Genomic DNA, 14418 nt, shown 5'->3' on the forward strand with positions numbered 1-14418 from the left:
GTCACACCTGTCCCTGTTCCAGGTTATACCTGTCCTTGTCCCAGGTTACACCCATCCCTTTTCTGGGTTACACCTGTCCCGTGTTAAACTTGTCCCTCTCGTGGGTTACACCTGCTCCTGTTCCGTGTTACACCTGTCCCTGTCCCGGGTTACATCTGTCCCTGTTCCGGGTTACACCTGTCGCTGTTCCGGATTACATTTGTGTCCATGGTGTGACTGTAGCATGGCTTCATCCACTTGTCCACTTGTTCCCTGTTTTTTTTTTTGTTTTTTTTTTACTTTGTTTTGTTTTTGAGACAGGGTCTCATTCTGTCACTCAGGCCGGAGTGCAGTAGCACAATCCTGGCTCACTGCAGCCTCGACTTGCCAGGCTCAAGCAATCCCCCCACCTCAGCCTCCTGAATAGCAGGGAGTATAGGCATATTGCTACTGCACATGGCTTTTTTTTTTTGTAGAGACGGGGCTTCACCATGTTGCCCAGGCTGATCTTGAACTCCTGGACTCAAGCCATCCATCCACCTCGGCCTCTCAAAGTTTATTACAGGCGTGAGCCACTGTGCCTAGCCTTGCTTGTTCCCTGTTGATGGACGGTTGTACTGTCTCCAGGAGTAGAGGATGTTAGTAGTTACTGATAGTTCTTAGCAGGCTGTATGCACCTGGAGGATATGGGATGAGCTTGTTTTTATACCCCAAGCATGATGTCTTGGGTATAGTGGGAGCTTGGTGAATGGAGGGATTAATTGCAGATTAGTTGGAGTTTGCCCAGCAGAACTTGTGCCTTGTCCCATTCTTGCTCCCATCTTAGTCCCCAGAAGGATATAGAATGTAAGAAAGGACATTATGTAATCTGGGGACCCACAGACATATTCTGGTTGTCACTAAGCCAACATCTGTGTGCCACTGTGGCCATCTGTGCCTCTCCTGACCAGCAGGAGGGAGTGCTGGTGTGGAGAGCTGTGTTCAGGAATCAGGACCCAGTTCTAATTCCTGACTCAGGTGCTGGTTAGCAGGTGGCTGTGAGCATTTACCCATTTGTGGCCTCAGCTCCCCACCTGTAAAGCAGCTAAGTGGTCAGTGTTAAAATTCCACTCAATTATCTATAGTGCTTTCTCTCAGAAAGCAGAATGTTATTCTTCACGGAGGAGACGGAATGGCCCAAGTGTGCCGCAGCCTTCTCTGATGATTAAATCCTGAAGAGTACAAATGTTCCTGCGAGCAAATGACACAGGATGAGGAATGTGAAGTTGAAATGGATTTTGGCTCATGGCTGAAGACAGGAGCCTAAATTTGTTAAAGAAGCACATAAATAAATTAAAAGCATCATACATTTTTATTTAGCCCAAATGCATTTCGGTTGCTAGTGCTTTTTGAGAGCGGTTGCCGTGCATGCGTGTGCATCTGTGGGTCACTAGTCACCTGCCACGCGCAGGCTCTGGGAGGTGAGATTCCCCAGGGTTGTAAGGTGCACACACAGCCTCTACCCAAGAGCACTGTGATGTAGAATTTGGATTTTGGGGGGAAGTGCTTCTGAGGACCCTTGGGGCCAGGGAGCTTCTCTTTCTGGGGGCTTCACGGTTGCTAGGCTGTGTAGGGGAGCCCTCGTGACTGCCTTTCTTCTTCCTGTGTTGCTGGAGAGGGCTGCAGATGCCTCCCTGGCTGAGCTGGAGGGTGCTCCCCTAGGCTACCACGCCCTGTCTCTGGGCATGGGTACCCTTGTAGCACCAGACACGGGTGGATTCCCGGCAGATGCACTCACACGGGTAGTGGCAGTGGTTCCTCAAGAGTGTGACTTGGAGAGAGGCTGCCTTTTCCTCCTGAGCCCCTGATGCTCCCGGAAGCTCCCTTTCCTGCTCTGACATACAGGGATCAGAGTGGCCGGCCCTTACGCCATGGGAGATCTTCTCGAAGAAGCTGGCAGGAGGGGCTGGCCATCTGCTTCCTGAGGCCTGCAGGCCTTCCTCTGAATGCACAGCTTTAATGGAGGGGTCCTGGAGGGGAAGGGAAGTTTCTAGGTGGCTGTCCTGGGTGATTCAGAGTGAGGAAAACCTTCCTTACCATTGAAGTCTTCTGGAAGCAGAAGGGTCTGGGGAGCTGCCAGCTCCCTGCTGGTGGGGGGGGTGTCCTTTTGAGGCCTGATGGAGACAGGCTTAGGTGTGGGGTTGACTCGATGTCTCTGGACTTGCCCCTTCGGACCTGGGCCTGTGGGTGTGGTTCTTGGCCCAGGCCTTTTAAACTCTGCTCTTACAGTTTCTCTGGTGGTGAAAAGCTAAACTCTGTATTAGTGTGTTTTCACGCTACTGATAAAGATATACGTGAGACTGGGCACTTTACAAACAAAAGCGGTTTAATGGACTCACAGTTCCACATGGCTGGGGAGGCCTCACAATCATGGCGGAAGGCAAGGAGGAGCAAGTCACATGTTACCAGATAGCAGCAGGCAAAGAGAGAGCTTGTGCAGGGAAACTCCCCCTTATAAAACCATCAGATCTCGTGAGACTCCTTCACGATCACAAGAACAGCACAGAAGAGACCTGCCCCCGTGTTTTAATTACCTCCCACAGGGTCCCTCCCACAACACATGGGAATTTAAGATGAGATTTGGGTAGGGACACAGCCAAACCATATCAGACTTCCAGGGCCAGACACTGGGTTGGCCTGGTTCTGCCCTAGAGTGACATGTTTAATAAGTGACGACTGTGAGCAGGTGACCCAGACCTACAGAAGGGAGCAGACAGGCAGAAGATGAAGACAGGTGGCACTGATACAGCGGCATGTCTATATTACATGGAATTTCCCTAGGAAAAAATGAAGTTGGCCCCCAATCCCTGTTTCTCCATCACCTCCATTGCCCCATGAACACCTGTCTGCTCTTTAATTACACATTGTGGATGTTTGGCCCTGGGATCCTTCATTGCCCAGGACAGATCTTTGAGTACAGGGGTGAGCTGACCCCACCACACCGAGTTCCTGGCCTGTCCCATCCCTGGAGCTCACACTCAAAGGAGAAACCCCTGATCCTGCCAGTGGGGGGGCCTCCTCCCTGCTGCCCCCAGGGGCTGAGGTGAAGTCAGAGAGGGAGCCTGAACACATCTGCCTGTGTGTTTTGCAACGGCTGCAGGTCCTGGGTCCAGCATCGTCATCTGACAGGTGTTTTGGACGATGCCTGTGTTGAATTCCATGGGAAGTGTTAAGTCGGGAACCACTGCTCACCTCTGTGACCTCTCTAGTCGCTGCGTCCCACCCTGCTGAACACATCCCAGCTCCCTCTCCTCACAGCCGAGGTCCTGCGTGCAGTGGGTGAGACACTCCCCAGGCCAGCAAGCCTTCCCGTCCTCTGCACCTCATCTGTAGATGAGGCTGCTTGGCAGAGATGGGCTCTCTCATGGCACATGGAGAGTACTGGTACAGCAGTTGGCATGTCCTGATGTCCCAGCTCTGTAAGGAGACCCTTATTTGTCATATTCATCTACCAACTGGAGTCATATGGGAGGGAGTAAAGGTAGCTGCTGCCTTATCTGTGATTTCCAAGGGCTTGGGCCCAGAGCCTGGCAGCTACTGGATGCTCAGCGCACAACTTTATGTATGTCTATATGGATGGATGGATGGCTGTGGGTGAGTGGATAGGTAGATGGGTGGACGGGTGGGTGGGTGGGTAGATGGATGCATTGCTGGATAGATGGATGGGTGGATGGATAAATGGATGGATGAGTGGACATGTAGATGGATGGATGGGTGAGTGGATGGATGGATGGATCAGTGAGTAGGCAAACGAATAGGTAGATTAGGTAAATGGGTGGGTAAATGATGGATGGATGGATGGGTGGATGAACAGACAAGTGAGTGGATGGATGGATGGATGGATGAATGGGTGAGTGGATGGATAGATGGGTGGGTAAATGGGAGAGGGATGGGTAGATGGATGGGCGAGTGGGTGGATGGATGGATGGATGGATGGATGGATTAGTGGATGGATGGATGGATGGGTGAGTGGATGGGTGGATGAATGGATGGATGGGTGAGTAGATAGATAGATGGGTGGGTGAATGGGAGAAGAGATGGTTAGATGGATGGGTGAGTGGGTGGATGGATGGATGGATGGATGGGTGAGTGGATGGATGGATGAATGGATGGATGGGTGAGTAGATAGATAGATGGGTGGGTGAATGGGAGAAGAGATGGTTAGATGGATGGGTGAGTGGGTGGGTGGATGGATGGATGGATGAGTGAGTGGATGGATGGGTGAGTAGATAGATGGGTGGGTGAATGGGAGAAGGGATGGTTAGATGGATGGGTGAATGGGTGGTTGGATGGATGGATGGATGGATGGATGGATGGATGGGTGAGTGGATGCATGGATGAATGGATGGATGGGTGAGTAGATAGATAGATGGGTGGGTGAATGGGAGAAGGGATGGTTAGATGGGTGGGTGAGTGGATGTGTGGAGGGATGGACATGTGGGTGGATGGATGGGTGATTGGATAGATGGATGCATCAATGAGAAGGCAAACAAATGGGTAGATTAGGTAATGGGTGGGTAAATGATTGATGGATGCATGGATGGATGGATGGATAGGTAGACAAATGAACTAATAGGCTGTTTCCTCCACTAGGCATGCTCTTTTGCACATACTTTAAGGCCTCACTGGCCACCTTCCAGAGCTCCAGATGCACCACCTTGCTCCCATTCTGTCTGGTGTTTGGTCCCAGGCACAGTTTTATCTGTGCCACCTTTGTTTCCTAGGGCTTTGGGGCCTAGAGTCACCAACTGGAACTGGAGTTGGGGAGTGTCCCTGATTGCCCCTAGCCCACACTCAGCAGGGAGCAGGTGCTTGGCAGAGAGCCTGTTGCTGTAGGAAGGGACTGGGGGCCTGGAGGCCTTGGCTGCTGGGTGCCAAGCGCTTGGTTGGAAAGGGAGGTTGTGGGGGCGAGGGACGGCACGTGCTGTCGAGCACACGCCTCTCCTGGCTCCCTGCTGGGCCGGAGCCCCAGAGTCCAGCCCACGGGCTGTCAGATGCCGCGTGCCTCTCACAGGGAGAGGCAGGCATCGGTTTCTGAAAACCAGCTGCTCTGGGTGAAAACCCTGGCTGGGATCCTAGTTCTTCTTATTTGACATGGTAAAAATGTCAGCACATTATTTGTCCACCTTAGATCCTGCATTGGTGTCCTGAAATGTACCTAAAACGGTGGTCGGCCAGCTATGTGCGCAGCAGCCTACAACATTAGGATGTGACGTGCTTGGAAGCTTGCTCCTTCCTGGTTACCAGCCAAGACAGTGTTGACAGTTGATCATTCAGTAAACATTACCTCTGCGCATAGCGGTAAATGACACCACAATCAATAAATGTTAGGGAGAAAATGCAGGCAAAACTTCACAATAAAACAAGGCATTTCTTGGAATTATCTGTTTTCCCTGAGCAGGGAGGGCCATGGAGGAAGGGGTTGCCTCTGTGCTGGCGGCTATAGGTGAAGCTGTACTCTGGGCTCTGCAGTGTAACTTGCAGCCCGGTGATTCGATGGAGGGCGTGTCTGTCTTCTAGAAAGTTCCTGTGGTGATGGTGGGAGGACTGAATTGGGCTGGGAGAGTTCAGGTGAGAGTCTGTGGGAGGTGGCCAGGTGGGGCCTCTGGGTGTGTGGGCCTCCGGGGGTGCGGGCCTCCGCCAGGCCAGGAGCAGCTTTTTGGGTGGATCCTGAGTTCGCGCCCCTGGCCTGGTGGGAAAGAGTTTTATTTAAAGATTATCACTTGATTTTTATTTTTGGGTGAGGCTGGGCCTGTTGAATCAGTCGTGTGCCAAGAGGACTCCTGCCTGAGAGATCTACTTTTACAGGTTTAAAAATAGCCGCAGAGCTGCTTTCCTTCCTCCCAGTAACTTCCCTGTGCGCTGAGCGTCGAGGCTGGGTGGAGGGCCGGGCGTCGAGGCTTGGAGGAGGGCCGGGCATCGAGGCTGGGGGGAGGGCCGGGCCTCAGCCTCACAGTCTGGGCCTGCGTAGGCCTGAGCCAACGCATCTCCTTTGCCTCCCCTCAAATCAGGGTGGCCATTCACTCATCGGAGAACGTTCTGGGGGTTGCCCCGGAATGACCAGTGAGGTGGTTGTCCCTGCCTTTCTCCTCACAGACGCTGGGGATGCGTGAAGGCTGGAGCGAGTGGGTGCACTCCAGCCTGGCTGTCCCAGGGCTTCATTTAGCCTCTGTGGGGGCGATTTCTATGTGCCATGTGTCGCCACGCCAGGCTCTTGTCCTGTCCCGGGGGCTCCTAGTCTGTGGCTGATTCTGCTTCACTCCTTGGAGAGTGGTGGCTGGTGCTGTCTGGAAGTGGGTGGGGCTGCCTGCAGGACCAGAACCACTCTTCCTTGTGAGCATCCTTAAACCTTGTGCTAGAGCTTGACCCCCGACTGCAAGACGCCTGTGGGTCTGAGGGTCCCTCTGGGCACGCAGAGTGTCCCCTGGGCCTCCTTCCATCTTCCCCTCTCCCCGACATATTTTGCTGCCCAATGGCTCTTGTGATAGGTTGGAGTGGCGGCAGGCCCTGGCCCATTGGGTAGCCATCCTGGTTTCCCCGTGTGCCACGTACCCGGGCCGTCTCACTTTCCTTCCTGACAATGAGACGGCTGACGTGCCTTCCTAGGCATCGGGGGAGCAGACCCCTGGATGAGAACTCACGAGGCAGGCACAGATTTCTCTTTCCAGGTGCTCCCTTGGGACTTAGGTTCTAGGGTCCGACTCACTCCTCGGGCAGGCATGTTGGGCCCCTGGCCTCCCACTGGGTTCCTTGCCATTCGGTGGCTGCTGAGACCAGGTCTGCTGTGCACTCAGCCCATTTCGGCCGGCTCTCAACCCTGGAAGAGGCGCAGCTCACTGGGCTGGAAACAGTGCCACAGGATCCGCACAAGCCGTGGCCTCTGATGTGGTGGCTCCTCTGCTCCTGCAGGGCCGTGGCTTTCTGGTCTGATGTTGCCAGCCACGGCTCCTATCCCTGGGTCTCCACTTGTGACTTGGCCCCCATCAGGTGTGATATCACGCGCATCCTGGTGCACCCGGGCGGCCTCCCATCGCTGTGCGGCGTGTATGGCTGCCACCTGGACTCTGCCCACACACGTCTTGCACATGTCTGTGCCCGAGACAGGTGCCAGGGGTCTTGCGAGAGCAGGTGCCCCGTGCTGCCATTAGGATGCGCTGTGGCAGGTCGTGCATTTGTGGGCCACGTGGGTGACTCTGGAACACCCCCTCCGTCCGTGCTGTTCACTGTGAGGGTTTAGAGAGGCTCGGTGTGCCCTTTTCTGGTGGGGCCGCCTTGGTGGCGGCACCGGGGAATCCTGCTTCAGGTGCCTTTGGGGGCAGAGCTGGAGGTCGGGAGGAGAGAGACGGAGCTAGGGGCTGCCAGGGACCCCGTACTCCTTTAGGGCTCCTGGACCCACCAAAGGAGGGCTTCCAGTGGTTTTATGACCCAAGGACTGCCAGGGACAGGAAAGTCCACGCCAGGCCAGGTGGAAGGCAGACGACTCTCCCCGCCTGCCTAGGCACTTGGGTCCTTTGCTTTACACGATTGTCTCGAGGGAGAGTGTGGTTGGCACAATCATGGCCCCACAGAGTGTCCATGACCCCCAGCCTGTTAACGTGCCCTCCCATGGCAGAAGGGACTTTGTAGATGTGGGTGAGTCGCAGACCTTTGGTGGAGATGGTTCTGGATTATCCGGGGGCACACAGTCACCACAGAGGTTCTGAGAAGGAGACAGCAGGAAGGTCAGAGGAGGCCATGTAAGGGTGGGGTTAGAGGTCACAGTGACGTCATTGCTCCCTGGGGGCCACAAGCCAAGGAACACGGGCCTCAGGAAGCTGGAAAGGCAGGAAATGGGTCTCCCCCTACCCGGAGCCTCCAGAAGAAACAGCCCTGCCCACGCCATGACCTCAGCCCAGGGAGACCCAGGTTGGACTTCTGACCCCAGAACTGTAAGAGAATATGTTTGTGTTGTTTTAAGTCGCTGTGTTGGTGGTGAGCCATGGGAAACAAATGCAGAGGTCACCAAGGGGCTCCGTGGCCTGCACTGTGTGTGGCCTCGCTCCCACCCCCACCCTGCGGACACTTGGCCCTGACCTGCGGGGCAGGGAGGCCTGTGGGTGGGGCAGCCCGGCGTCCTTGGTGTCTGTGAGCAGCTCGGGGCACAAGGAGGCCCACTCCGGAGGCCGAGGGAACCCAGAGCCTCGGCAGCAGCTGCAGATTTTCGGTGCCTGGACGGGGACTGGGGCTGGACGAGAGGAGTCTGCCGTGTGAATACCAGCTCAGTAGTTTGCTCCGGGCTGGAAATCGGCCCTCCTGTTTCTTTTCTTACTCGGGGAAGAGAAAGAAAAATTGATGATGGGGGATTTGCATCGCCTTTGTCCTGTGGAAAGATACAGCTGTGCTCGGCACACTGCAGTTGACCTGAATGTGTCGCTGCTGGGCGGGAGGCAGGCCTGTGAGATGGAGTCGTGGGGCGTGTGATCATCATTTCAGTTTTGGGAGAGACAGCAGCTTGGCCTTGCAGGGAGCCGTATGCTCAGAGATAGGAAGGACTCATGGGAGAGCAGCGGTCAGACGCTCCGGCCGGTTTCGTTTACTTAGCTGTCTTTGTACCATCAGGAACGACACTGGGCAAAGTTGGGAAGCCTCGTGGCTCTTCCGGAAGCTGGGACAGGCTGATTTGCCACACTGTCCGAGGAGCCCTGTCTGCAAGGCTGAGGGGGCCATGCCGCCCGCTGACCCGGGAGCCAGGCGTCCTTTGGGCTCTGAGCAGCAAGGATGGCGGAGCTCTGGCGTTCACATGGCGTCCTCTGGGCTCTGAGCAGCGAGGATGGCCGGGCTCTGGCGTTCACATTTGTCTGGGCTCTGCAGAGAGCCTGACCCCAGGAGGTCCAGGGTGGAAAGGGGGGTGGCTGCCTGAGGCCCCTTTGACCTCTGAACCCAGGCTTGTGAGTGTGCCTTTTCACACAGGCAGGCACAACACGGCATCCCAGGATCCAGGAGGGACCCGTGTCTGCAACCATCCACATCCGTCCCTGGGCTGGGACTGGCCACCTTGGCCCAAGCTTTGGCCAGTGCTCTGCCGCGTGGTGGAACCTGGCTGGCTGCTGCCCTTTCACAGCTTAGTGACTCCAGGAAGGGGCGTAGGGGGCAGCTCCATTTAGGAAAATGTGGTTTCCTGTTACCTGTGCAGGGAGGGGCCAAAGTGCCTCTCTGACCTATGGATGGAGAGGCATGTGGGTTGCCTTGACCTTGACAGGGCCAAGATCAGAGGAGGTGATGTGTGGGTACTAGGAGTTAAGCTGGGAAAGTACCTGAGCCTTCCCGCCTTGGCCTGCTCCGCCCAAGAGGCCTGCCGGGAGCAAGGCTGCCCAGTGTGACTTGGCTCACTTCTGTGTTCTCACGCGATAGAGTTACTGCCACAACATGAAGACGGAGGCATGAGACGAAAACACCCCGTGGCTGTCTCTGAACCCTCCCCAGCTGGCTCCGAATTCGGGACTGAGCCAGGCGGACACTCCCTTTGGGGAGAAACACCGGCTGACGGGGCACTTGGTTCCTTCCTTCGCTTATCCAGTGAGCCTTGATTAAGCCCCTTCTGTATGCCAGGCACACCGAAGGAGGGGCCAGGAGGCTGAGAATCGGGTCCGTTGGAGGTGGCTGGGGGGTGGGGTGGGAGGGTGGCATCCATCTCAGGTGGGCTAAGATGCCCAGGTTCTCCTGGCTGTCAGTGGGCGTGTGACCTCTCTCGGAGGAAGGGTCCCCAGGCTCCTCCTGCCTTGGGGCATGGACCCTCCCACCAAGGGCTCCAGGGCCAGGCCGGGGCCAGCCCGGGCCCACGCAGTGGGTTCACATGCTCCATGCTGCTCTTGGGGACCCACCCAGGCACCCTCTCAGGGCAGGGTGGTGTCCCCTCTGTTCATGGTGGTGTCCCGGCGCCTTGGCAGAGCCTGGCATGTGATGATTACCTGAGTATTTCTGATGAAGGTGTGCCAGAGCCGGCCCCCAAGTGGCTCCACGAGGGCGGGGGCCGGGGGCTCGTGCCACGTGCAAGGTTGGCAAGGGGCTGGGAGGAGGTCCCTGCGGGGGGTGGGGTTTGTGGACTGATGACCGTGTTAGGGCTGTGACACCGAATTCCCAAGTCCCCAGCTGCCTCCACTCCGTGCACGGCCCTCTGGTCAGCGCATCTACCCTCCCTGCTAGACGCGCTATGTGAGAACCGGCCAAGCTCCCCTCCCAACCACTCTCCCTTCCCCACATCTTGCTGGCTTCTCCTTGGGCCAGGCTGGGTCTTGGGGCCAGAACAGATGGTGACACCGGGGTGGTCCCTCCTCCAGAACCTGTGGGGTGTGTTGGGCACAAATCAGGAAGGCCTGCAAGTAATGGAGGCTTGGAAACGTCACACGGTACCAGGAGGTTGTGTGTCATTTCTGGGAATCCCCACCCAGCACACGGAGTGGGAATCATGTCCCCAAGAGGAAAGAGCAGGACCCGTGAGAGAAGATGACAGAAGGCTACGCCAGATGAGGGGGCTGTTGGGGAAGTCACTAGGGGAAGTGGTATTGGGGTCAGGACTGAGGCTGAGGGACACCTTACCCTGGAGGGCGGAAGAGAAGCTTCCTCGGGAGCAGGGCCAGCACATGCAAAGGTCCTGGGGCAGGCCCGACCCTCGGCAAGTCTTAATCTTTTCTGGACATTTGAGGACCTAAAAGCAGGTCTCTGTGGCTTGATCCCAAAAAGCAAAGATGAGGGGTGGAGTGGAGGGCGCTGAGGCTGGGAGTGGGTGGGTGGGGGCCTTGGGAGGGAGCTTCAAGCTGGGAAGTTGGATTCATTGCCAGCCCGGTGAGGAGTTCTAAGCGGAAAGCAACAAGTTCTGGCTTGTGCTCTAAAAGCAGCCTTGGACCTCAGCTTGGAGCCGGACGGGAGGGTGTGCGAGGAGCTGGGAGGCCGGTTAAGAACATGGGGATGGGGCTGGGGCAGCTGAGAGACCAGCAGAGCGGATGGATCTGGGATCTTGGAAGAAAGAACCCCAGACGTGTAGGGGGTGAAGGGCCCCCGCCCAAATGTGGCTGGCACTGCTCCCCTCTGCTGTAAAGGAGCCAGCCGGCCGCCCAGGGTGGGCTGGGGGGTAGCTCCCTCAGCCCTGGAGGCGTGTCCCCCACAGCCTTGGGTCAGGGGCCCTGCTGCTCCTGCCGCCTCCTTCCTGCTGCTGTGAACTGGAGCCCCAGGCCGGGCTGGACCCTGCCCCTGATTCTGACCCGGAAGTCTCCCCAAGGCCCTAGGCAGAGGCCACCTGCCTCCCTTCTGACCCTGCCTTTGCTCAGCTCCCGGACTGAGCACTTGGTACCTCGCAGCCTGTCCTGAGCCCTGGGGAGGAACCGGCTTCAGCTAACGCTCTGCCAGGTGGTAGAACCTGGCCATGTCAGTGGGTTGGGGACCTCGGTCCGTGGAGAAAAGTAGCCATGCCAGGGCCAGACGCTTCTCCCCAGAACGGAGGCGGGGCGGGGAGAGGGAGCTCTGGAGGGAACCAGCCTGCTGAGACCAGGCAGCCGGCAGGGACAGGCCCAGTGCCCCCCACCCCAGCCTCCATGGGGAGGGTCTTCTCCAGGCCAGCTCAGCTGCCCTGGGGGGCTCTCAGGAGTCCAGGATGCTGAAGGACACTGAAACCATGCTTGGAGAAGGGCCGATCCCAGCAGGCAGGGGAGCGAGGCAGAGCTCCAGACACCCACATTGAGCAAATGGATCCTGGCCCTTGGTAAATCCGAATATTTTCTCTCTGGTTAGTAACAGCGAGTAACAGCATCCAGCACCCGCAGTGGGAGTGGGGCTGGTGAGATGCAGGTGCCTGTCTCTTCCCTTTTGGGTACCGTGAGCCTGTGGCTGCCGGGCAGGAAGGTGTGCTGACCTTTGGCTTCTGGGTTTACTGACCCTAGTCCACCCGCGGCTGCTCCCTGCCTGGGCATGGCCCCCTGCTGTTTCTGTACGGCTACTCCTGGACATTGGCCTGGGACTGGGGCCTGAGGCTGTCATACTGCCCTTGGCCCCAGTTTTGGAGTCTTAGGTATGGCCCTGTGGCCCCAAGTCATGTGGTGAGATGTCCAGGACAGGAAAGGAAGCTACTGGGGTCACTCCCACCCTACCCAGAAAGAAGCTTCCAGGCTTAGAAGCCTGCCTTCAGCCCTGGGCTGCTGGCCAGACCCCCAAGGGTTCCTACCTCACACTGGTGGGGTCTGGCTGCTGGCCCTGCCCAAGAACCTGGGTGAATTCATCAGCCACGTTCCTTTGTCTCAGGAATATCTCCTGGGACTCCAGCAAACGCGCTTCTCCTGCTGCCATTGCCATTTTGTAAGGTCTCAGCATGTCCACCCCATGGTCGGTGTGGTCTGTGCAGTTGAGGTCGAGGCTGACCGATCTGGACCCTCAGCCACCATAGGCCACAGCCAGCCCTCAGCCACCATAGGCCACAGCCAGCCCTCAGCCACCATAGGCCACAGCCAGCCCTCAGCCACCATAGGCCACAGCCAGCCCTCAGCCACCATAGGCCACAGCCAGCCCTCAGCCACCATAGGCCACAGCCAGCCCTCAGCCACCATAGGCCACAGCCAGCCCTCAGCCACCATAGGCCACAGCCAGCCCTCAGCCACCATAGGCCACAGCCAGCCCTCAGCCACCATAGGCCACAGCCAGGGCAGCCTTCTGGGTAGAGACAGCACTTAGGTGACCCTCAGCTGGGTTCTGCAGCCACTGCTGCCCCGTAAACCAGCATTATTCCACCTGAACTTACCCGTGACCTTGGCCCTGGGGCCACCTGCCTGAGCCTGTCAAGGAGACAGGGTTGGGCTGGGCAGGGGATGCCACACAGAGGAGGGTGGGTGGGCTGGGGAGGGGAGCATCTGGGCAGGGTCTGGTCAGTGGCCCAGGCCTCTGAGAAGGACCGAGGACCTGTGGGCGTCCATAGGTGCCGGCTCTCTGCTCTCATTGGTCTGTTGCTCTTGTCTTTCGTGCGTGGAGCCTGTGCCAGGCCCTAGGAGGGCAGTGGGGGAGAAGCAAGGGCCTCAGGCTTGCCCTTGGGTGACCCAGCACTGTTGGTTTTAGGAGGAAGAGGCAGGGATGGGGCAGAGGAAGTGGGAGAGAGGCCGAGTCCCCGTCTCCCCTGTCTTCAAGTGATGGAAGTGTCCTGACTTCCAGAGGCTGCCTGCACTCCCTGGCTCCTGGCCCCTTCCATCCTCAGTCTTCCAGTCTCTCCGACCTCTGACCTCTGACCCTGCCTCCTCCCTCTGCCTGGATGCTCTTTCCCAGGGTCTGTGCCTCGCTGTGTTCCCTCCAGGTCTTGACTCAGACCTCACCTTCTCCCGAGGCTTTCCCAGAGCAGCCCTGTGTCCAGCCTGCCCCGTGCTCTTCTCAGGCCCCCTGGCCAGCTTGTGCTGTGGGCTCTCCCCACTGTCCCAGGGCCTTTGCTCTGCTGCTGACGCGTCCCAGAACCTCACCCAGCACATGGAGGCGCTAGGTGGGTGTGGTGGGCTGGCCGGGTGCGGTCAGCATCCTCTCCGCAGGTGTCCTCAGCGTGGCGGTGCTTGGTGAAATGGCTTCTGTGTTCTGTGTTGCACTGTTACGAAGCATAGTGAGGAAATTCACACCCTTGCTTCACCCAGCTCTTGCCCCAGTCATGTAACAGGAGCCCCGTTACTAGCTCTTGCCCAGAAGGAAGGACTGGATGGGGACCAGTGCGTGTCCCGCTGTGTGAGCACCCCGCACCCTGGAGGAAGGTCAGGTGCTCAGGTCCACTTACGGAGCAGAGACCCCTCTGCTGTTTCTGAGTCAGGCACCCCTGCCCCAGCATCCCAGAGTCAGGGGGCCACGTGGACATGAGCGATGGTCACCTGGCTGTTCTCTCCCCCATAGAGGAGGAGCTCCGGAAGCTGCGAGAAGAAACCAACGCGGAGATGCTGCGACAGGAGCTGGACCGCGAGCGGCAGCGGCGGATGGAGCTGGAGCAGAAGGTGCAGGAGGTGCTGAAGGCCAGGTACCGCGCCTTCCTCAGGGCCCTGGCCTGTGTGCGGCTGCCCCAACCCCCCACCCCACCCGCCCCGCCGTCCTCTGCTGCACCCATAGCGTCTTGGCAGCATCATTCTTGGCCCTGGAGAGGCCTGAGTGTGAGGGTGGGCCCGGATCTGACTGCCCAGGTATAGGTCCTGCCTGTGTCTGCATGAGCCGTGGTCTTGGGAATGTGGCATCTTCCTGTGCCTCTGGCGGTCTGGAAAAGGGAGACCCTGGCGCAGGTGCTGCTGCCAGCCCCCAGGCCTGGGGCCAGGCCGACTGAAGAGAGGCTTGGCATGGGGCCTGCAGAGCCCCAGAGCCACCTCATGGCTCTGATCCTGGCCTGCAGGTGACTCCGTTCTGTGCATCCACCCAGTGCCCCAT

At 57.9% G+C, this 14418-nt stretch overlaps 1 protein-coding gene across 3 annotated transcripts in view; it reads left to right on the plus strand.

Annotated features, from left to right (window-relative positions):
- GRAMD4 (GRAM domain containing 4) overlaps positions 1-14418 on the plus strand; it is a 101612-nt gene that overhangs the window by 65161 nt on the left and 22033 nt on the right. For all 3 annotated transcript variants that reach the window (XM_024240124.2, XM_024240125.3, XM_054543812.2), the window contains one exon: positions 13900-14020. In XM_024240124.2, coding sequence (XP_024095892.1) covers positions 13900-14020 — 121 coding nt within the window. The remainder of the gene's footprint in view (positions 1-13899; positions 14021-14418) is intronic.

This window comes from Pongo abelii, chromosome 23 (assembly GCF_028885655.2).
Source record: "Pongo abelii isolate AG06213 chromosome 23, NHGRI_mPonAbe1-v2.0_pri, whole genome shotgun sequence".
NCBI lineage: Eukaryota > Metazoa > Chordata > Mammalia > Primates > Hominidae > Pongo > Pongo abelii.